The following is a 24,755-nucleotide window of genomic DNA, read 5'->3' as shown; positions in this document are numbered from 1 at the left end:
AAAGAACAAAGCAACAAAGTCACAAATTAAACAGCTGCATGTAATTATGCAAATGTATGCTTACACCTTCAATGTTATTAAACCTTAAGACACATTTGTGATGTGTAATTACCCCCAGGTTCAAGCGGGGTTCTGCGTTGGACTAAATGACAATACAAAGACCAAAGCACAGAAACGCAAGAGGAGATGTTCTCATTACGCTCATTATTTGTCTATTTAAATGAGCTTTTGGTGAATAACAAAAGAAACCTTGGTGGCTCTACAGTCCACTGAATACAATAAACATGTAAATTTCCGCACAATGCAGTATTAGTTTATTTATCTATCCGGTCCGATTACGTGCGGTAAAACAGGCGCCGAGCGGGGCGCCTGAAAGCATGTGATTCCTAATCGTTTCAGAGGCAGCGAGCAAGAAGCCCGTCCTGACAAAAGGAGAGAGAAAACAGCAAACAAATGAAGTCAGGAAGCGCCTTTCAGCCTTTCATTAGCTTTTTAGTGGAGAGATGGATGATAATCATCTTCATTTCATCGCTCTTCCAAACAAAAAGAGGCGAGAGGAGAAAGGCAAAGTGGAGGGCCCCGGCCCATTCACTGCGAGCCCTGCACAATGCTAATTCCAGCATTTAACGGCATGCTTTTCTGCCTGATGTATCAGAGCTTGAAAGATGAAAGCAGATAAGTAATTGCTCTCCTGGTTCTTATTCTTCACTGACAACCCATAAATTTAATTTTACACACACGTTCATTTACATTTTCGAGTATATGACATGATAATTGGCGGAATATAACACCTCCATTCCGCTGGATACTGCACCGGGGGATGATTGACAAGTCGGGTGAATTGAAAGGAACAGAGGCTGAATTGCCTCTCCTGGAAATGATTTTGCAGAGAAGGGACAAAATTAATGAGCATTTACAGGAAGGGTCGAGCGGTAAACAGCCGCAGACAATAGGCAGCTCTCTGGCGCAGACGCCACACCAAGAGCATAGCCATGATAGTCAACAAAAGAACACCCCAGCGGTACGGCCAAAATTCTATTACCACACACTCGGGACAAATGGGATTCTTAAAGAATCATCTAAAATCAGCCCCACTGGAGACCTTGGCTGAGGACACTGATTAGAGACTGTTTTCACTGACAAAGTAATAAAGACCTGGATCCTCTCTCTGTTTGGATTCACAGCCTTTCTGAACAACTATTGACTTAATGCGGTCAAAAATAAAACGAGGTCTCCACTGTATTTCCAGGCGAAATAAAGAATGAAATAAAAGCTAGCCAGATGATCTCCATTGACCTGCTCTTCAGAGCTATGAGCTTCTGCACCTGAGAGAAAAGTGCACAACAAAGACCTTCAAATTGGCTGGTGATGAGAAAACATCACTGGTCCTCATGAAGAACAAGCACATCTTTATGGGGTTCTCACCACACTTAAAGCCCTCTCATTCTCTCTCTCTCTTTAACTCCCTGTCTCTCTAAAAAAGGCTATCTTCTCATGAGCAGCAGGCAATTGTTAAACTGTTCTCTAGTCCATACTAGAAAAGAGGGCCAGTGTGTAGGGAAAACAGGAAAGGATAAAGGGCAAATAAACAGTGTTGCTGTCTTTGTTGCCTGTTGCGTTAAAGAAAAGTTTCAGCCAGAAAAATCGGCCAAAAGAGCTCAAAGTTATACCTGGTGAAAAAGACACAAATGTCATTCTTCCATGTGAGATACTTCTGTTCAAACCTGGATAGAAGCTGGTACAGACATCAGGTGGTAAACACCTGACAAAGTCAGTGTGCAGTGGCATATAATATGCCTAAGCCATGCAAAGGCAAGAATAAGGCACACTCTTAGTTCCACTTATTAGGAGCTGTAATGTGTTTTCCCCATTTCAAAGCACTGCTCACTTCTCTCCCACTAGTCTGACAAAGACATGCAACATTTGCACTACTGGTTTATCCTCACTACAACAGCCAGGAGTACTTTGTGAGATTATCACCAGCCAGGCAGGGTTAGAGCCAAAACAGTTAGCGCAAGCCTGTTCAATTCACCATTTCCGCACCATTCATAGGCTAAGTAAAGGAAAGCGCAGATTAGATGTGTGGAATAGGCAGGCAGGCTGCTGAATGGGATGAATAATGTGGCCACTTCAGAGGAGGGGACGATGGCGACACTCGCCACAGATACTGTTAAGATAAATAAAATGAGAAATGGAGGGGCGTGGGGTGGTAATTGCTTCAGCCGCTTGGCTGTGAGAGCCACCGTGTTAATTAAGGTGTAAAAGCCTGGGTTTGATCAGAGAAATGAGGGGAGAAGGAAGAGGGAGAGGAGGAACAGTGGAGGAGAGAGAGTGGGATTCCACACTCGCTAATTCATCTCAATCCCAGACTCCGGAGGGACGACAAGTCCCAAAGTCAGACCACCATGGAGCGCTCAGGCTGACCCCTCCACTTCTGCTGAGCTGACACTGCTAATTCACTCTGCAATTAATAGCCATGGCAGCCGAGGCTTTATTGATAGAGGGGCTGCTTTACTGAAGAACCACCAGGGTACAGGAGCAGCAGCCAATGAAGATACAGATATAACATACACTCTTTCACATACCTTTACAATGATTCTCTCAGACATGCACACAAAGAGAAAGATCATTCGGATTAGGGGATCAATGCGAGTGATCCTCGGGACCAGAGTTAAGTAGATTATGGGAACGTTTTCCCAAATCAATTTATTTTGCAGTTCAGCAACACACTATGGGAAGTGTAATGCATTTAAAGTGATGATAAAGTGGATGTAGTGCTCCATTAGAAGAGCTAAAGGGGTAATGGTGATACAATAGACCCTCCACAAAGATTTATCTCCATGTAGATAATCATGCTTTCATTTCCATCAATACAGGGAAGGATCACACACGTTGTACTACAGATGGAGACTTCTGTGCTGAGCCTGGCTGCGCTTTCCAGGAAGCTGTAATGAGCCTTAAAGAGCTGGGGAAGAAAAGCAGAGATAAAGTAATGTACGGAATTGAAGGAAAAAACCTTTCAAATATGAATGCACCACAGCTAACAAGTGCTATTGATCATGAGCCACGTAAGACGAAGCAAAGGCTGCGGATGCTCGCAGGCTACTATAAGGGTTTTTAAGGACTTTTAAATTCATTTCTAAAAAAAAAACTCATGTCCACACTACCATAATTAAAGGGGTGTATTGTGTAACATTCACAAGGCACACTCTTGAGTCCCCCTCTCTCTCTCTCTCTGTCTGCTCTCTGATGTCACAGGTAATAGGGAGTCCATCGGATCCAGCGCCTCATCAAATGACACACAATAAATTACACAAGCTTCAAGCAGCTTGGCGAATTCTAGTTCATCACTTGGAAAGACTTCCCTCCACTGGGCTACACATATCAGATCTGCCAGTTAGGATCCAATTAACACCCTGGCCAGAGTAATCAGATTGCATGTGTAAGGGCTGCTAGAACTCGTTTATTGCTCCCATGAATCTTCTGTCAGAAGGTAAATTTGTTGCTGCTACATCAAAGCGCTGTGGCACTCTTTTTTTCCCTCCCCCCCTTCTCCCTACCTCTAGCCTTAGGGTTATACTCCAACTTCTTTTGCATCACAATGATGAATCCTGCGTGCTGTCCCTTGCAATTTACCCAGCCGGGAAAGTAAAAAAAAAAAAAAGCTTGTTTTCTGGTTACAAAGGCAATAACTGAAGGTATCCAAGAGAGAAATATGCCGACATACTTTTAACCCTGCAAAGGTCCCCCATGTAAGTCTTTTCTTTCCTCTACAATAACCGTTCGTTTCTCCATTTCTCCTTGCGATCCCACCAGGGGGAGCGGACTTAATAATAAATGTTAATGTGGGAGCATATGTCTCTCTATAAATTCAGCTGGCTTTTTCGCACGGTTCCAGTTGGTAGACTAAGTAGATGAATTTTAAGGAACATGGCGCAGGAATGTGGTGCTTTTGATGAGATGTGTGCGGCAGTGACCTTTAAAACGGTGACACCCTGAGGATGGCCCAGTGCGCACGGCGTGATTGGGTGGGCTATCTCCCAGCCCTGTACTCTCTTTTCATCCAGAAAACCATGCCAACCACTAGGCCTGATGCAGACCTCCATCCAGCCTGGTGCAAGGGGAGGGAACTGTGCAGAAAGAATAGAGCGAGAGCTGAGAGAAGGTCTTTTTTTCCGTTTAAAAGTTGCATTTGCTTAGTGAGTGCTGGACCTGGGGTGTACCAAAGGTCAGCGTGTCCAAAAGCGGTTCCTTTCGTCCATGGAAACACCAGCCCTCGCAGGCCTGTGGCTGTTTGTGCTGTGCTAGTGGCATGTCCGTGGGTGCTGAGGCTCAAACTGCTTTTGTTCGCTTTCTCATTGTGTTCCTCTGACTCGTTAATGCTTCCCTAGAACTCACAGGCCCTGCTCAGACCACAGGGCAGGGGTCAACGCTCCCTCTTTACACTCTGCTCTGACATCTAGGCGGCCGTGCTCGATCACATCACCCCCCACACTCATACACATGTTGGCATGGCAGGCCGGGTGTTTGCACAGCCTGTGTTTTCTCGCCATTCTCATTCAGCGCGCACCTTGCGTGTGTCAGCGCTGAGCTCTGGCAGCTGTTTCTACTCTGCTAAATGCCCATTCTGCCGCCAGGATGAGGCGATTAGGTGGCCTGCACGCATCGGCGGAAGAATGGAGCCTGACAATGGCAAACAAACAAACTAACACGCGGCTTAGAGATGTGGAATGACAACTGAGCTGATCTGGAGGGAAGGGGGGGTGGGTGTGGGACACGATTGTCAGGCGCAAGAGCTGGCTGTAATCCGCCTTCCCTTACGTCCTCGCCGCTTCTTTATTTGTGTTTTAAATGTCAGTGTATAAAATGTGGAGGAGATATTGCCATGCGGAGAGAGAAAAAGGCGTGGAGACGTGAGAGGGCTGTTGTGTGCCTTGGGAAATCCTTGTAAGCAGTGTGGCGAAGGCGCGGGGATTTACGGGAGAGAAATAGGTGTTTATTGAGTGCTCCCGTGGGCTTACTGGGTAATAATAGACCTGTCACATTACGCAAATGTGGAAAAGCAGCTTGTGTGCACGTCAACAGCCTCCGATGAGGCAACGGATAGAATTAGTCAGGCGAGAGCCTTTAGACACTAATGCAAGTAATTAAAACTGCACGCCGCAGCACTTAGATGCTAGTGTGGTAAATAATTTATACGGCATGATGTATGGATCGTTTCCCCTTCCTCCTGCGAGGAAAACGGCGGGATTTGTCAGTGTCGGGTGTAAACGGGCTCTCACTTACTGAAACGAGGGGCCAATCAAGCAGGGTGCTTGCGCGCCACCGAGTAAGCTGTTGACTGTTTACGGCATTGCTGTCTGAACCGGGAACTAGTCGACGAACTGAAAAAAAAATACGAATTGAATACAAATCTGACAGAAACTGGATCGCAGTTTAAAAGTTTACCTTTCCCAAGACAGTCTGTCCATTTATACCAAGAGGAGAAGATGTTAATAAAGGATGGCCCAACAGCAGTGATTAACTACAGCCTGTTATACATGACTCAACAGGCCCCTGATTCATATTGATTCATATGGCTAACATGAGGCAAGGATGGAGTAAGCAAATGTAAATATTCAATATTTACTATCCTCTAGTGTTATTAGAGTCAGAGTCTTGGTCCTTGGTCGACAGTTATCACAGACGTTCCTCAGCCAATATCACTCTGCTCTCGTCTAAAGTATTGTGCCGTACGTGTGGCAATTTGCAGTCACACAGAGTGCCGGGAATCCATTCTCTAAGTATACAGAGGGCTGGGAAAATTCAATAGGCTCAGCGTATTCAATACTGCGTCCTGCTAGACTTTGTTTTACAACTAATGTCTTGCACTCTGAGGAAAAGAAGAAGAGAAAAAAAATCCCGAGTTATGAATTCTCTCATATAAGATGCGTATTTGTAGTGATAAGTCTGAGTGTATTAACATTCAGAACAGAATTGATTTGGCTGATTCCAACGGCACCCTTCGCCAAGCTTATCTTTTGCCACCACATAATTAGATACACAGGGGTGTGACTCCAATTGAAGGTGTCGCCATTGTTATATTCTGTGAAAATATTAACGATGAGGGTTAACGCCAATTTTCCCTTTCTTTAATTAAATGCACAGAGTACTAATGAGGTAAACCACTACTCCCTGATAGCACTTATTAGCAGGGAGGAGAACACACACTCTCACACTTCAGTTTGAACCTAAAAATACAGAGCCCGGCAGATGTCAAGTGCTTACATAATTTCAAGCAGGAATCGAATGCTGCATTTGCATTGTGAAGATGTGAGAGAAATGGCCTAATAAGTTTCCCTGACAGGGAAGGAGTAAACAGCTCTAGCACGAGGGGAATGCATCACGCACAATGCTATCGTGACCTTTACCAAATCACTGACAACAGAAATAGAGCGCAGCTGGAATCAGTAAGGCAAATTATCTTGGTGGAGTTCAAATGGCAGCTACTTAGAATACACTACAGTGTGAGGAAGAGCTTCAGCAGGCTGCCATTCATACTGGTGTTCGTGTGCGCAAATGGACTATCTGTTGATTCATGTAAGGGTTATCCTGGAAAGCATGCATATTAATGTAATCATGCACAACTGAGTATGTGACATGCATGTTGTCGGAATGAGTGTTATTATTCATTCTTTGTTAGCAAGGATATTTTAATGCCACCCATTGCAATACTTCCACAGCAGGACATGAGGTGAAAACATCTGTCTCAGAAAGCCTGACAGAATGGAGGTACTGCTCAAGCGGACAGCAGAAAGTTTAGTAAAAGAATGATGTATCTTGTGCGAATGTGTGTGTGTGTGTGTGTGTGTGTGTGTGTGTGTGTGTTTCTTCGGAGAAGGGCAGACCTGACAGGTTTAGAATTTCAGTGACAAGTCCAGAATTACATTGCCAAATCAAACAGACTGGTGGAACAGAGGAAATCTTTTCCAGAGCACCATGTATTATGGATGGACTTAAGAGATTAGCGAGGAACTGCTCACCTGCAGCGGACGCTGTTTGTCGTTGTTCTTTGGAGACTTCAGGCCACTGCCTGGTTGCTGTAAGAGTAATTGCCTTGCTGCTTGTAGGGCCTGCAAAAAGAAAAGAGGAAGACGGCGGCAAAATTAGATATTTTTTGGCCTTTCCTCTATCCGACAGTATGACACACACGCACACATAGGAAAATCATGCCACCAATCCAAAGTCCTATCTGCCTTTGGTTTAACAATGAAGCCTGAAAAATACCGGATGCATATTATACATTTTTCATGATGATCCACCAAGCCGTGATGAAGAATAAATACAGTTTGTCTAAAGCACCCCTGAAGTGTGGGTGAAAAAACCACAGAGCGCGTCAGTAGAATTGACCTGTCTAGTGTGTGCTCAACTGAAATACCCACTTCTCTGCAAATTACCAGCCCATTTGCATATTCATAATATCAATTTGAAGTAGAGGCAGGCGATGTGAAGTGTTCCTACAAGCTGTAATTAAAGTTGACAAAATCAACATCAGATTACCTTAGGAGTGAATTAACAAGGAGCTGGGGTTTTACACTGTGCATTAGCGGTGCTTATGAGCAGAGAAGGGGAAAATGGGCTTTCTAGGCCTAATCATGCCGGCTGCCTACTGTGCCTTCTCTGAGGGGAAGACTGCTACCTAATGTTACAAACAGAGCAAATGCAATGAAACCAGGAAAAAAACACTTCTAGGTTGTTTTTTCCCCTCTTTTCTTTCTGTAAGTAAGATGATGACAATGGCAGGCAGGGTGGGATGATGTAATATGTTGTCCATGCACTGTATCCACAGCCGCATCTAGAGCTAAGCTCATAGTGAGGCCACTCTTATGACTTCTTTGCGCTTTATCCGACACAGAAAGGCAGAAGAAATAGGCCTCTCCGGTGCAGCTGCAAACTACGGCTCCCAGAAGCCCAACAACAATAGACTTTAAAAAAAATAAATAAACAAAACAATATGTTCACAGGTGTTGCTTCAAGTGGAGAGAGACAAGGTGAGGAGCGAGGGAGAAAGAAAAAACTGCTTCAGATAAAGAGTGACACTTCTTCCTGCAGAAATCAAGGGGTTGTTTTATTTTCTGGTGCTTGCCAGTATCCATGACAACAGCTGCCTTGACAGGATGTGCATATGGCACCGCTCTGCCAGCTGGTGAGAACAATGTTTGAACTAGTACATTGAGATGCTGAGCAAACAGGGAGAGGGAGAAAGAGAGAGAGGGGAGAAAGAGAGGGGGCGAGAAAGAGGGGGTGTGAGAGAGAGAAAGAAAAGGGGGAGAGAAAGAGGGAGAGAGAGAGAGAGAGGGAGAGAGAAAGGGAGAGGAAAAAAAGTTGCCACGTCTTAACCCTCTGGGATGGCAGCCATCCCCCTGATCAATTATGAAAAGACAGAGGCGAGGAGCTGCCACTGTCTGTCTGGCTGCGGCTCGGAGGAGCCAGGCTCTAGGAGCCCCAGTAAACAAACACAACACAGTGACGCTGGGTCCTAACAGCATCGATCTGTCTCCTCAGACACATGCACACACACAGCCCACTGATGTGGCCTTACTCTTCAGAGGACACTAGGGGCGGAGACTAGCGCTGGTGCACTTCACATTCCCTCCACTTCAGCCTCGAGCACACGCTGCCATTGTCTCCAAATGCCAAAGAAATGACAAGGACTGTCACTGAAGCCTAATAAATCGTCAATTTCTTGTTCACAGCCTGGAAATATCTCAGGGCCCATGATATCAGACTGCTTTACTGGTCTCTCCATTTTAATGTTGAATTGATTGATTAGTTATGGTGTAAGTGATGCTTTTGGACGCATGAGTGACTTATGAGCAGCGGCAAAACTTGCTCCAGGTCTCAAGTCATTACTGGTGAAGATTCGAGGTTGAGATTGTAAATTGCGGAAGATTTCACGCCCATCCAAGCGTTGATTGTGATTGTGGGGCTTTGGCGGTCGGCTAATGGGCTCGGCACAACAATTAACAGAAGGAAAATGTTTATCTGAGCTGGGATCAATACAGGCTCCCTGTCCTCGGGTGAACAAGGACAAAGTCAAAGACGTCACTCGATAAGATACTGGTAGAAGAGTGTGGTGCACGGTATAGAATGGCTTTTCCAGTAGGAATGGAGTGAAGAGTGTACAGGAAACCGATCAACTTCCTACTGCTTATTAGAGTAATCACGTTCTCAGGTTCTGAGAATTTCAGAGGCAGCGTCATTATTTTCAGCATTCGGAGGCCCCGAAATTCACCTGAAATCATCATCTCCCTTACCAACTGATATGCCCTTGACAGTTGTCATTAGTGACATCAATGCAGAGGCCATAGCAGCTTCTCTGCTAGGCTCTAATTCATATAGAAGCCTACACAAAGCTATATCAGATCCCCTCAAAACTTCAACAATAAGAGCTAAAGTAAGGCAGCCATCAAAACTTTGCTCAAAAGCCCGAACTGCAGAACGTGTCCATTTAAACCAGTGTTGCTGTGTGCAAGAAATGCCAGCTCCATTCCATTAATGCACACATTGTATAAACAGCACAATGTGCTGCATTCCTCAGAGCTAGGAGCTCAAGATCCCTGGCTAGAACATAAATAACAAGACACTCAGGAACATATTTGATGTTGATATCTATCTCTGAGGACCTGGAGAAAAAGAAACACACTCACACACACATTCTGCACACTAATACACACTCAAACACACACACACCTATGTGCATATACACCCACACACACTAGGACGCAAGCACGCAGCAGCTCAGGATCCTTATGAAAATAAGATTCAGCCCAAATGGATCTGCTGTAATTGGTTTCAGATAGCGAGGTCAGGAGAAAGCCGATACGAGCAACTATTATGCGAAACGGAGGGAGAAACACGAATGTTTACATAGGCACTCCCCAGCAACATTAATAGCTGAGCAGAGCTCAACGGAGAAGGAGAGGGAGAGAGAGAGACAGACGAAAGAAACATATGTCAGCTATCGCCCTCCTCCAAACCCCCCCCCCCACCACCATCCCTTTGCACGGTCTGTGTTTACACTTAATACAGCAGTAATAAGGAACACATCACAATGCACCTTTGTGAGACCATTCCCTAGCCTAAAACAAGCATGAAATACATTAGCAGCCAGCCGCAGCTTGGCACATCATTACAAACACGTCACCATTCCTCCAGACCACCACTTGAACCGCGCTTTAATAGCCAGATACAGACTCCATGGCTGTGACTAAAGGTATTAAAAGAAAACACAAACAGGGGAGAGATAGCATGCAAGATGAATTACCTCCTGAGGGTCAGAGGAAGTTGATTTGTTTGAGAAAGGAAATATATCCAAGTGATGTGGATTCTGAGGAATGCAGGGCCCATGAAAACAGGCAGGAACTGATGCGCAAATGCAAGCCTGTCTGTTTAGAGTGTAGTTAATGTGTAATGGGGGAAAGAATGCTGTCGGACTTGAGAGAACGTGTATTTAATAGATATAACAAGTCTACCAAAGGCACTGTTTTGATAATTGATTATATTACCTAATAAGTGCAGGTGTGTGAGGTAGGTTCAATATTAAGGCTTGAATTATACACTGTTTTAAAGATGATATTAGCCAATATTGACAACCGATGTTTTTTAGGGTATTTTTGCCTCTTAAAATTGAAACCGGTATCAGACACAAAATTTTCATAACAGTCAGGCTGTAATCAATATCACTGGAAAGCTGTAACTGGGCATTAAAGGTGGGAAATATGGCAAATATATCACAATACTTGAAGACACTTACACAATATATAATTAGTTGCACGGTATTTTGCTTTTCTGAGGGTTGCAAACATGTTGGAATGGACAAAATGCACCAGCAAAACAGTAATGATATATTTGCAGGGCTGGTGAAGCACAGTCGGTAAGACTGATGTCCTCCATGTGGCCGGTTGAGGTTTAATTCCATGTCTTGGCAAAGGCACCACACTATACCAATAAGAGTCCCTGGGCAAGACTCCTAATACTAATGCTACAGTCACCTATTTCTGGATTACAGGGTCTGCATAAGAGCATCTCTCAAATCCTGTAAATGTAAAAAAAGGACTGCATAAATGATCAGTGCAATGATTTTTTTAAACTTAAACATTTGTGAAATAAATTATTGAATAAATGAAATAAACTATTTAAGAAGAAATAAGAAGAGGAGAAAAAGAAACTTTATAAGCTCCCTAAAATCGGTTTAAATCTTTTTTCAAGAGGGTTGCTGTTTAATATTTTAAAAGCTCTCACAACACCTATAATACCTTTAAAAAAGAAGAGTGTGATGTAATTTATTATAATAATTATAACATATACTCATACTGCACATTCTAACTGTGCATTGCCACTGTATGTGACATGGCCTTGTAGCAATATAGGTGGGTGGGAGTGAAACACCATTCTCTCAGCCTGAACAGCTCCAGACCTGTAGACAGGGAAGGCATGTCAACCTGCTTATCTGCTCTGTTCGCTGGGAAGGGAAATACATGGTCTGAGAGAGAGAGAGACAGTGAGCAACAGAGAGAGAGAGAAAGTGAGAGAGAGAAAGAGAGAGAGAGCGCAACAGATTGAGCAGCGAGAGAACACAACCCTTTTATCAAACCAGCAGGAGTCGCCTGCCGCTGAAAACAAGGGACAAACAGTTTAAGCTGAGCAAACAAACAGAGCTGATTGGCTGGCGGCCTGCACAGGCTGTGCAGAGATAGGGCCTAACTCTCCGCTCCAAAATATTGACACCATATCTGTTATGTAAGTGTGTTCAGGACACAGGGGTCTGATGGAGGGCCAAGCCACTCATGAATATAAAACCGTACTTCAGGCTACGGATTTCATAAACAGCTTACAAGCCGAGAGGCTGAGGACACATTTCTACATGCGCCATACACGCTTCTGCACACACCGTGTGGAGAACAGGAGCTGGAGGGCTGGACAGAGGTCCAACTGAACATGTACAAGCGGCAAGTGTGTGTCTGGTAGCAGTGTGTCTAAGAGTCGCTGGTTTGAAGTCACTGTCTGAGAAAGGACCAGGCTGGTATCCTTTTATCAAAGGTCACTTGCTGCTGTGCAGCTCCACTGAGTACAGTCTTATCAGCCCAGCAGAATCGACTCAGTCTGCTCCCAGCAGCCTCTGCTCCACTGACTCTTCACAAATGGAGGAATCAGAGCTGGAATAAGAGCACCTGAGAGAGCCACACCTGAGTAAGAGGGATGCACCAGTCCAATACACTGGATCGGTATCTGCACCGATACTGAGCTTATTAAATAGATCAGATTTTCAACAGATGTGACAACCCACATTCAGTGCTGCTGCTTAGTCACAGTCATAAAACTGCTACAAATTAACAATATAATTAAAAGTGTTACTTAAAAAGAAAGTTGGTGGGCATTAGTGCCCTGCTGTGTGTTTATGTTCTTTGATATTATGAAAGCCAAGTGCCTTATTAGAGCACTGGATCAGTACACTGAGTTCTGATATCAGAAGTAGTACTGAGAAAGAAAAAGCTGGTTATACCATTTAGCCAATAAAAATCAACCAGTATTAAAGTTCCATGGCTCTACTGATATCCCTTTAAATGGTATGTAATAACATCACATATAAAATCACATTTAAACACACAACATCACATTTAAAAAAACATATCAATGATCATTATGAGAAAAATGTTGAGTGGAAGAAAGAATTCATGTGGCTGGAGTATGATTGTAAGAAGGAACTGATGCCATCAGTTTCTAAAAGCTGACACCGAAAGTTCATTCTTTACAAGGAGTAAGTTGTTTGGAAAACACAATATTCAAAAGCACAGCTGCAGCTTTAAACGTTACTGCTGTTATAGCACTACTATTTTCAGCAATCCCAATAACAAACCTGCATGGCCAATTAAGTAAAGCCTGATGAAGATGGAGGTCAGTCAGTGGGACCGAATGATACACATATTCAAAATTATCTGCATATATCTAACTGACTAATATTGCAATTGTGATTCATGTGTGATTATTTTCTCTAAATTATGCTCCTGGCCTTGTTTCCTGCAAAAAAGACTAGTATATCCATTTTTCAGACTTAAAGCTTAAACACTGAATGCAGCGTGCCAGACTGCTGGTTAAGAAGCTCTGTGTTATAAAGTAATTTTTTTGCTTGTTTATAGTTAGCACAGTCTTCAGTAATGTAAGATATATAATCAATACTGGAACTCTTATGATCTGAACTGCATTCTTTTTTTTTTTCAATTTTTACCCGGTTTTCTCCCCAACTTAGTCGTAGCCAATTCCACCCGCTAGTTAGGACTCCCCCAATCACACACAACGCTATCAACGCTAGGAGGGCGAGGCTAACACAGGCTTCCTCCGAGACCTGTGAAACCAGCCACCGCATCTTTTCGAACTGCCGCTCACGCAACGTCTTTGGACAGCTGAACGCGCTCGGAGGAAAGCGCCAACCGCCAGATCTGTTACGTCAGCTAACAGACGCCTGCGCTGACTAGCATTGCGCTTAGTGAGTGATGGGGGGAGAAAGGCAGCCATCCCACCCACCCAGAGAGAGCGATGCCAATTGTGCTCTCTTGGACTCCCGGCTACGGATGGCTGTAGCATCACCAGGGATCGAACTTGCGATCTCCTGATGATAGGGCCAACACTTAGACAGTTGCGCCACTCGGGAGCCCGAACTGCATTCTTTTAAATTGTGGTTTTAATATGAAGATGATTAAATTATCAGCCCTACTGGTCAACCAAAAGTTTGCACATATAAAGAATTTATATTTGTTTATGTAGTACCTCACAGTGCAAAAAAAACTCTTTGTGCAGGCAAACAACCATTCTTGTACTGTTTCATGTATTCATACCGTAATACAGACATAAACTCTTATATTCTTTTACACACACACATCCACTTGCATCTCATTCACTGCATTGTGAAGTTCATTGCATAGCCTATCAAGGTCCTAAACTGAACTCTAGTGATGATTCAGCAGCGGAGGGGCAGGGAGATAAACAAAAAATTGATAGTGAGAAAGAGAGAGAGCGAGAGAGAGAGGAAGAGAGAGATTTTAGAGCTTTTGTGGAATCAGACTGTTTTTCAGTGTGTTTTTCTTCAGCCGAATGCCAGGCTTCCCAGACAAGAGAAAAGGATGTGGGGATAATGAGCATTTTTATGTATGACTCAATAAATCAACAGAGTGTGCAGTGCACGGGCCGGTCCGTGGAGAATCTGCCTCGAGTGCGGGACGGAGCGCGAGCTAACCAGCAGAACAATGGGCTTCTGTGTGTTGCTCTGGCTGCCTCGACCACTTTCTCTCCTTCTTGCTTTCCTCACTCTATTTCTTTCTTTTTTTGTTCTTTTTTCTCTCTTTCTCTCTCCCTCATTCTTCCACTTGCTTCTCCAATCCCTCCATTTCTTATTTATGTATTCCCCTATCACTCTATGCTCTCAGATCTCTCTCTCTCTCTCTCTCTCTCTCTCTCTCTCTCTCCTTGTTTATTGATTTTCTAGATTAAGAATCCCAGGGAGAGGGATTGTAACACACAACCATAAAATTATTTTGGGGTGTGCTTATTTGCCTTTCCCTTGCATCTATTTGGCCTGTGTCTGTAGACAATTATGCTTCCCCGGCCCAGACTCAGGTGCTAATAATGAAGGACAAATAGAATCATATGTGTAAACTTCCCCTTCTGATGAAAATTTATATTAACTTTCTGCCACTGTAAACAGAGAGGCATAGCGCAGCCTTCCCTGGTGAATTGGAGATGAATTCAGTCATTTCTACCCCAGGAAGCTGTGCATTTATAGGAGGCAGAGAGGGAGGGAGGGAGAGAGAAACAGTGAGGAGAAAAAAAAAGACAGAATCCTGCCTCATTGTGTAACCTCACACTTATTTTTCCAAGTGCAAGAAGACAAAACATGGGCCTGTTCAGCCCATCAGGACGAGTGTGTGTGTGCATGTGTCTCTGTGCCAACACTGGTGTGTGCGCGCGTGTGTGTGCATGTGTATATATATATGACTCCAGCAGGCTCTCATTGGGGAAGCCCTGCCAGCAATAACAGGCCAAACAGAGCGGCCTTCCATCGTTCACTGCAACCACAAACATTCATACACTTCCCGCCTCCTGCAGACGCTGTTATGGATGGTTCTCGCAAATACGCGCCACACGTTTTGCGATGGAGCACGTATAATAGTTTACAGTATCGCCAGCAACCTGCGGAGAGAATTAGACTGTAGGGGCCCCATACTGAAAACAACATCTGTAACCCATAGAAATACAGCAACAAATAGAGCAAAATGGAGAAAAGAAAAGCCCCCGCCCACCCAATCACCTCTACTGCTGCTAATTACTAGAGCTACAATCACACTCATTCACTGAGTTTTGCTCTGGGCTATATCAGTCTTAACCACTGTAGGTGCTGCAGCTGCAGTAGAGGGGTGGGTGAAATGACCATATATTGTCATAATATGCTTTTCTGAGTATATAGTGGGTATCATCACTACTGTAAGAATGCTGAACAACTGCACATTTCATAAAAGTAATAGTTTGGTGAAATATCAAATTTACACACTTTTCTTTTTACCCCAGATGTAGTCAATCAGCCAAGACATGTTTGGAGTCCAAATGTTGCTTTCTTAGTTTAGAACTGGAGCCTTGAGGCTAACATTGCTAACAAACACTAGAACTCAGTAGTCACCCAAATAGCTTAAATACATTCTGTGAAAAACATCTCCAAAACTTCTCTCAAATTGCATCTAGATCTTCATTAAGGTCAAAGCGGTTCAGAGCACAGAATGACTTACCGTGAGATATAAAACTGAACAAAAGTTCTTTGCTATGGGTAGATGTTTCAGAAAACACCAGGGCTGGTTGGTATTCACAAAGCAGGACAGATCTTGGCTCAGATTCCTCTTTAAGTATGACGGTCATTGTCAGAAAATGCTGATTCTAGATCAGCACTTCTTCCTGAGGTAGTTTGTGAATACAGACCCTGTTGTCTGAAGTGGCTGCCTACAGTTCTGGTCATTTTTATAATTTACAATAAGTCATAAACCACTGTGTCCTAAACCACACCAACTGTGTGAGCTTAATGAGAACCTGGATACAGTTTGAGTGGCTTTAAAAGAAGTTTTGATAATGTATTTTTATGGAAACAATTTTGGGCTATTTGAGGGACGAGTGAGTTCTAGTGTTTGATAGCAACGTTAACCTCGCAGCTCCAGATCTAAACTTAAGAAGCAAAATTTTGGACTCCAAACATGTCTCAGCAGATCGATTACGTGTGGGGTAATCTTTGTATACAAATATGTTGTGGGTGCATTGTGTCTGTTCTAACTTGTAAGTGTATCTTGGGCAATATGACAGTATTTATCATTATCATGATAAATTGCATCACATTATGTCACAATATGCTTTCCTGAGCACACTGTGTATATTGTCAGTAGTTAAAGAAAACTGGCCATGCATGTTTCATCATGAAGAGACCATAATTGGTCTTGTGTAATTGGATATAGTACAGTACAGTACATGAAATGCTGGATAAAAATCACTGTATGTATAGTTTTTGATTTTTTAATTGTGGCACTACTGGTGCTTTTATGTCTTTATGGCTTTTATATCAAACCTCAGAAAAACTAAATATAATGATGCATATTGTTTATCGAGAAAATGACTTGATATTCCATGATATTACATTTTTGCCATATCGTCCACTCCTAGTAGAGTCTGTTTCTTGCTCTCTCTGGAAACATTGTCTCAGAGTGTCTCTCCGCCTGCTCCCTCACTTATGAAATTCAATTTATCCCCCCTTCTCTTCGGTCAGCTTTAGTAAAGCCCTCACTTTCAACTGTTGTATAGCAGCGGGGTTTAGATAAGGTGACGCGCAGGGCCATTCACTGCTCTTTTATCTGCCTCCTCTAAGAGAAGTCCTTTACACCAGCCACAACTGAGAGCTTCCACTATCTGCTATCAAAAAAAAGAAAGAGCAAGAGAGAGCACTGCTTTTCACTTACACCATCAACACGTGTGCGCAACAATCTAAGAATAAGAGAGAAGCAGAAAGAGGAAGAGAAAAAGATAGAGAGAGAAAGAAAAAGAAAGGCAGAGAGAGAGCCAGTGAACGCCCACTTCCCCTTGGTCCTAGTGTGCACTTGATCCGCTCCGTTTGGCCTTCAAGTGATTATGATCCATCTCCTTTTCACAGTTCCACGCCGATGAGCGTCACACAGTTGGAGGAATACCTCTTAATAAATGTTGCATTAAAGGGAGAGAAAAAGCACTCTCCACTTCATTTAGAGCGAGGCCAGTGGAAAAAAAAAGTAAAGTGCACCATGGAAGGAGGTTCTTTAGTCTCAGCAGCCGGCGGGTTCCAGCTGAATGAAGTTGTTTTCCACGCTCCTCCGTTTGGGTCTTGTCTTTGTTGACAAGCACTTATTAAGAGGCTCACACACCAAAGTACACGGCCAGAGGCGAAGAGCAGCGTGGGGAGAAGCCGCCAATCTTTCAGCAGCATCGACAAAAGCAGAAGTGTTTGTGCTGTATGTCAATACCAATACACTCGACTGCCATGCTCGTAGCATCTCATACACACAAACAATGAGGTTTGAAATGAAAAATTAACTAGCAAATGAAAGAAAAGCTTACTAGCTGTACTGATGTCTGCAATTTCTTTTAATTTATTAAGGTAAGAAAAAACACACTTTTTTAACTGAATAAAAGCATTAACCCTAGACAGCCAGTGACAACTAAAGCATGGTTTCATTCTAGTTATTTCTCACTGAAACAGGCTGAGAAATTCTGGCAAGTGCAGATACTGAAGTTTCAACTGATATTCCACTTGTGTTCATAAGCAAAAAAAGGATGTAGTTTATGATTTGAGTTTGATGAAAAGTTATTATTGAGCACATAGTCTTGTATTTGCTGTTTGTCATTTCTTAACACCAAAAGAAAAGTGAAGAATTTCGTAAATATTGCAAACCCAAATCTGTCAAAACATATATTGAAGATACATATCGTTCATTGTGTTATTATGTAACCAAATATGTGTAGGGCTGGCCCAATTCATTTGAATAAGAAAACATTGGTGAAGATCAAAATCTTCATGAAAACTGCGTAAGTGGGTTTTAAAAACAAATTTCTTCTTAAGAACGTTTGGTGAATGAGGCCCATTGTTTTTAAATATGATTTTGAGAACGAGTACATAAGTAGTCATTCAGGAATGGCATAGAGCATTCGAAGCCTATAAAATGATGCACCGGCCATCCCTAAAGTGGTAGGCATGTAGTTCTATTTGAATAGTGTGGCAAGGCAAAGGAAGATTTAAGGGGAATTCTACTGACTGTTCAACATGTCTGCACAGTTCAATTGTTGAGATGTGGGCAAAGTCATTTGATTCGTCATTCGATGTGAAATCATTCATTGTAGAGAAACTTGCAGTGGTGGTAACAGAAATCAAGTGTCTACATTGCAAAAACAGCCATTTTATTGACTATCCAAAGTAACCATGTGTCTTCTGATGTATGTATTCATGATAATGGTAAAATAGTGGTGAATAAGAAAATTGAGGTTTTGGGCCTATTTTATTTGACAATGACCTGCATGTACCTCTCTACCACGTATTTAAAAAATATGGTTTAGACCAAAAGCTTATCTCAAACCTATTGTAAATCAATGTCTCAGGCATCACGCAATGTATTTGTAACCCTGTCATGTAATAACTTTCTGTGGAGTAGCTTTTAGAAGCATTGAACTCTTTGGATGTCTGGTTCCTATCACCACTACTGTGAACAATTCTAATTCTTTAAGTTTCTGTAAAATGGTGCATTTCACATCAAACCATGCTGAATGACTTTGTTTACACTATAACAATTTAATTATGCAGAAATGATAAAAACCTGTGGAATTACCCTTTAAGGTTGAGGTCACACCTTTTTTGGACTCTTCTCATAGCAATTAACAGTGATTCAGTGCACTGAACTATGCTTCACTGATCTACACAAGCTCTCCTGCTATCTCTATTAAATGAAACGTTTGTGTGTGTGTGTGTGTGTGTGTGTGTGTGTGCCAGGGGGCCCATGTGTATGCGTGCATGGCCAGGTCACACACGTGGAGGCACTCAATCTGTGGGTCAATAGTGTGTGTCTGAGTCGGAATGGCTGAGCCACTGCTCGTACAGTGTTACCCAGAGGGGTCGATCAAGCGTCTCTCTGACCTCAGATGTAAATACCTTAACCTTAATTACCGTGGATGTGATCTCAGAGGCCGTGGTGTGGTAGGCTCGCTTTCCGAACGTGTCAAAGTTATTGCTCACAGAAGAAATATGTGCTCAACCCTGTAGGAGTACAGTAAGGAGAGCAAAAGCTGCTCCAACTTTATCACTCCTGGTGCGCTGGGGTGGGGAAGAAATGGCCAGCATGAAATGAGATAGAGTTCAACAAATACAGTACAAGAGTGGAGCTGATCTTGTCTGCACTCCAGGTGAAGGCAAACTATTGTTTTCAGTCCATTTACCTGAGCATCAGAGTGTCATTAGACCACGGTGGGCCGGAGGAGTCATCCAGCCAGTGTGATGGATCTCTCCAGTCCATCTGAATGAGTGTCTGGCTCCACCAAAGATCAGCAGAGTTAATAGCACTGCATCTAGCTGGAGGAGGGCCAATGCATCTCCGTCAGCGCTGGCCCCAGCAGCTTACGAAGCCCTACCGCACTGCATGCACTCTGATTTGCACGCTCGCTTTGTGAATATTCCGATTACAGCACGTGCCTGACCTTTTGAGAGCCGAATGAGATACAGTTATCTCCCAATATGACATGCACCGTCTATCAATCAGTGTTGCTTCACATAGAGAGAGAGAGACAATAGGAAGAGAAAGTAGTGAGAGAGAAGAAAAGTGACAGGCAGGAGAAGAAGAAGAAAGGGGAAGAGACAGTCAGAAGCAGAAAGAGAAGCAGGAAGAGTGGAAAATAGAAAGTAGTGAGAGAGGAAAAATGAAAGAGAAGAAAGAGGAAAAAAGAAACTCAGAAGGAAAAAGCAGAAGAGAGAGAGAATAGACAGAGAGAGCAATGTGAGACAAGACAGAGAAGACGGAGAAAAGAGAAAAAAGATGAAGAGAGGAAGGAGAAGATAGAGGGCAAGAGTAGATATAGAGAGAAGCTGAGCGAAAGAAAGAGAATAGAGAAGATGAAAAGAGTGCGAAAGGAGATCGAGTAAATGGAGAGAGAAGAAGAGAGAGAAAAGGGGGAGAGAAAGAGAACAGATAGAGATAGTAGTGAGAGAATAATAAGGCATGAAGAAGAAGACAGAAAGAGAGATAAAGACAGATTAAAAAGGAGAGGGGAATAAAAAGAGAAAGTTGTGAGAGAGAAGAAGAAGAGGGAGAAGAGAGAAAGAGAGAAGAATGTGAAAAGGGTGAGGGAGAGTAGATAGAGAAAGACAATGGTGAGAGAAGAGAATAAAAGAAAAAGAGATAGAGAGAGAGAAAGGAAGAGAGAGCTTGATTACATATTAGATAAAACTATGCTGTGAGCGAATGCACACATGAATGCACTGATTAAGATGTATCCACTGTACACAGACAAAAATATCTGTTCTCACAATCCTTAATGGCTCTTCGATGTGTGTTTCTAGGAACCTTTACACAATGGAGGAATCTTAAAAAAAGGTTCTTTACACTCACACACTTAATTTACAAAAATAAATGAAAGATTCTTATTGGAACCAAACGTGGTTCTTCTACGTCATTCCCCTGAAGAGCCCATTTTGGCACTGTTATTTTGGAGACTAGTCTGTAATCAGCTCTCAACTGTCTGAATACACTCAGCCTCCATAAACAAGAGTCTTTCCACAGGCGTCCCATGGCGGGCCTATAAGAGGAACCTAGCATGACCGAAGTCATACTCGTTCATTTCCCCCAGATACCCCCCCCTCCAAAGACCTAATCTACATCTTTCATTGAATCAAGAATGGAAATTCAGAAGAAATGCTTCTTTTTCAATTTCATGCTGAAGTAGCTCAAGTTAGTGGATGTAATTTCTCCTAACAAGAAAATTTATCACTGTGTCGTTCACTTAGTCTGCCAATGTGAGAAGCAACCCCCCCTCCCCTTCTTTTTTTCTGCATTTTCTTTTTTCTCTGCTTTGATAAATGTGCCAAAAGCATGATCGCTCCTTCCAAAGCACTCCCGACAAGAACAGCACAATTATACTGCTTATTAAAAAAACCCACTGACTACAATCTCCATCAAAAAGAAATGACACATTATTCATGGAGCAGCCACTGAGTGCAGGCGTGTGAGAGTATAAAAGGCACTGAGTGATGCATTTCACCCTCACACAGCCAAAGTCATCAGTGACGGTCAGAGGACAGACGAGTCCATTATTACATGTAGTACAACTACAAGCATTATCCAGTGCATGGACATACGAATGACAATGCACGAGTGATCGCTGTTGCTTGGCACTGTTTCGATTGCTGTTATTTCTACTGTTTGTAGATGCTACAACTAGTACAAGTAGTTTTCATGTACGACTTTAGTGAAATTTAGAGTTTAAAATTATTGGAACCACAATCACAATATCATCCTAACAACATTTTTTTCATTACAACTTAATTACTAGAACGTCTGTCCTCATTAATGCATTTCAATCAATCAGTTGTGCTGTGACAAGAGGGAGGTAATTCCCTATGAACCATTATATAGTTTTAATGTCTTTATTATTATTCTAAAATGTGGAAAAATAGGGAAAAAAGAAAACCTGTCCACACGAGTTGGTGTATCCAAACCTCTGACTGGACATGTACATGACCTTTTGTTTATAAAGCGTCATCTTTGAATCAGAACATATCACCACAGTCATACCGAAGACTAAGAAATTAAATTTTTGTTTATGTTTGATAACAGCAACTTCTCTATATATTGTATAAACATTTAATGACTAATGGACTAATAAAAATCTTGCTGCATCAACATTAAAAGTAAGTGTTTTGGGGATTTTGTTATGACAACAACATTAAATTATTCCATGTGTGGTACAATTGCTGGAAATTGAGATCATTTCTAAGCAGGAAAAGTCTGACATCGTTACACAAGTGAAAGAGGGGCCTGGCAGGCAAATTCACTCAGCAGGAACATACATCAAATAACTTCTGGTAAATACTCGGGCAATAACAATCACATTTCAATTGAAACGGAGCCGGTATTGGAAGACTCAAGCGTGAAACCAATATCAGCTTAGCGTCAAGTCAAGCATGAAGCATCGCACACAACATTAATGTATGCGCTGTATACGATCACAATGTTTCCTTATCGCATAATACACACAAACACACACACAGACATGCTCTCACTGCGGTGCTGTGGTAAAGCGGTAGGCCAGACAACTGCTGTCTGAGCATGTACAGTAGGCTCACACTGCTTTATTATGGGTGATATGGCAATACTTTATCATTATCGTGGTCATTTATGTAACATATGCTCTTCTAAGTGTAGAGTGGGTATCACCAGACACCCACACAGACCAATTGCATGTAGATTATAAAGAGATTTAAACAGGGCCCCCAAGTGGCATAACTGTCTAAAGTTTCATCTGATTGGTGGGAAATTGTGAGTTTGAATCCCAACAATGTGAAACGCTGAATACAAAAAATGCAGTGTTATTGTTTTGTCTATTGCAACTTATCAAACCTCAGAAAAACTAAAAATCATGAGAGAAGGCATTTCGGTAATGATAGGTATCTGTGCTGGTACCAGCAGATAATGCTGGACTGGATATGAGAGGAAAAAAAAGAATCTGTTCCAATCCTGTAACAAATCTAAAAATATCAGCTCACATTGTGTGATGTGATGTTGTTAGCTGTCTATCTCTTCCTCGGGGTAGCAGAGTGTTTGTGTAGTTAATACTGATAATCTACTTTTAGATAATCAACTAATGTAAAGACCTTCAATTAAAAATAGCTCCTTTTAAATTTCAGTAGTTTTCAAAGAAGAAATGTTTATATTGGTGTTGGTTAATCAAGGTTTCAATATTGGTATCGCTACTGAAAAAATGTCATTCTGCCATCTCTAATCTAAGCTCTGTGTTCTTAGGCTAAATTTCCCTACTTGAAACTTGTTGAATAATGTATGATATAACAAAAATTGCACTTCAATATAAAAACGATTAATTGTTCAGGCCAAGCATCATGTTGTATTTCTGCCATATCGCTCACCACTCATGGGCATCTGCTGACACTACTTTGCAATGGGTGAAAATGAAGACATCCCTCCAACGATGACAGCAACGAGGAAGGCACCGACCCTCCACTTTAAAAACACCCCTACAAGCCCTTACTACAAAAAACCCACCCACAGAGAAAGAGTGAAAACGCACTCTAAGTGACACGTGTACGTGTTTGAAAAGCCTCTTGTGTATTTGTGAGGTGAGGCCAGGGCTTATTTACCGCATTTGTTCAAAAGCCCCAAAGAGCTGCAGGCTGAGAGGCCCTCTTACATATGTATTCAGCGTCTGGGGGCAGCGGGCTGTGAGCCGGGCCAAACTCTAACTCTCTCTCTCTTTCTCTCTCTCTCTATGCCAACAATATGGAATCGAAATTTTCAAGTGCAAAGCGACGAACACCTGACTACCCCGTGCATAGTAAGAGAGAGAGAGAGAGTGAGAGAGAGAGTGAGAGAGAGAGAGAAAGAGAGAGAGAGAGAGTGAGAGAGAGAGTGAGAGAGAGAGAGAAAGAGAGAGAGAGAGAGAGAGAGAGAGAGAGACAGTTCCAGTATCTCAGCCCTCACCTCCTTAACCAGATTTACATCATTTTAATATTTGTTAGAGAGGGAGGAAACCCACACACAAACATCCCTGGGCAGGCGTTTCACAGGCTGATTTGTTACTATTCATGGCCAAAGCAGAGAGAAACTGTAATACTAGACATGCTTGTTAAATTCACAAGGCTCCAAAGCTGCCTTCTAGCAAATCCTGCCTCTTGGTTGTCAGCTTAAGACGGTCGGCATATGCATATATGGGCTTTTTAAGCTCTGTTAAATGGATAGCAGTGTCGCAGGCTGTCAAAGACGTCGAGGAAAAAAAACGCTGCCTGCGTTTAGAATGGCCCCTCATCCAACAGCAGCAACCTAGTGTGTCTTTTCACTCTGCTTGTGCTCATTTACTCTAATACATGCAGAACTGTGTGGGGCCTTTCACCTGGAAAAGCAAAGCCATTCCATTCACTACTTCAAATCATGAGTTTCAGGCGTTAGCTCTGCTGCCTATAAACACGCAACTGGAGCGGTGCACCTTTAAGACATTGTTTTAATGGGATGGGTCAGTGTATAAATGCTTGGCTGTTGGGGGCAGGCAGAAGCCTCTGCCGTTAAGGCTCTATAGATCCAGTGTCATTAATTTCCCCAGGCAGAGGTAGTTAGCAGGCATAAAAGGAAATGAGTTGTGAAGTGGTCATTGATCTTGACCTGGGCTGCCTGTTTGAGTTTTATTTACACATGGAGATTAACCTGTAATCGCTAAACATAACCCACTGGGTCACATAAACAGTGAGCTGCATGCTAAAGCACTATATTAAAACATACTGCATTGTGTCATACTGTACTGCAAAGTATCATACGTGTTGTACTGTATTGTTGTACAGTGTGTGTTAGTGACACAACAGATCAAGGCACTTTGCTCACTACAAACAAGGTACCACAAAGGATTCTTTGAAGAAACCTATATATTAACCACTTTAGATTCCCTAAAGAGCCATG

The 24,755-nt window shown here is 42.7% G+C and overlaps 1 protein-coding gene across 1 annotated transcript in view; it reads right to left on the bottom strand.

Moving 5' to 3' along the window:
- foxp2 (forkhead box P2) overlaps positions 1–24,755 on the bottom strand; it is a 110,829-nt gene that overhangs the window by 34,896 nt on the left and 51,178 nt on the right. Inside the window, exon 5 of the mRNA XM_036577490.1 lies at positions 7,023–7,112. Within this exon, the coding sequence (XP_036433383.1) occupies positions 7,023–7,112 (90 nt within the window). The remainder of the gene's footprint in view (positions 1–7,022; positions 7,113–24,755) is intronic.

Source organism: Colossoma macropomum, unplaced genomic scaffold (genome assembly GCF_904425465.1).
Source record: "Colossoma macropomum unplaced genomic scaffold, Colossoma_macropomum, whole genome shotgun sequence".
Classification (NCBI taxonomy): domain Eukaryota; kingdom Metazoa; phylum Chordata; class Actinopteri; order Characiformes; family Serrasalmidae; genus Colossoma; species Colossoma macropomum.
The sequence above is the reverse complement of the archived record's forward strand: the minus strand, read 5'-3'. Positions and strand labels throughout refer to the sequence as shown.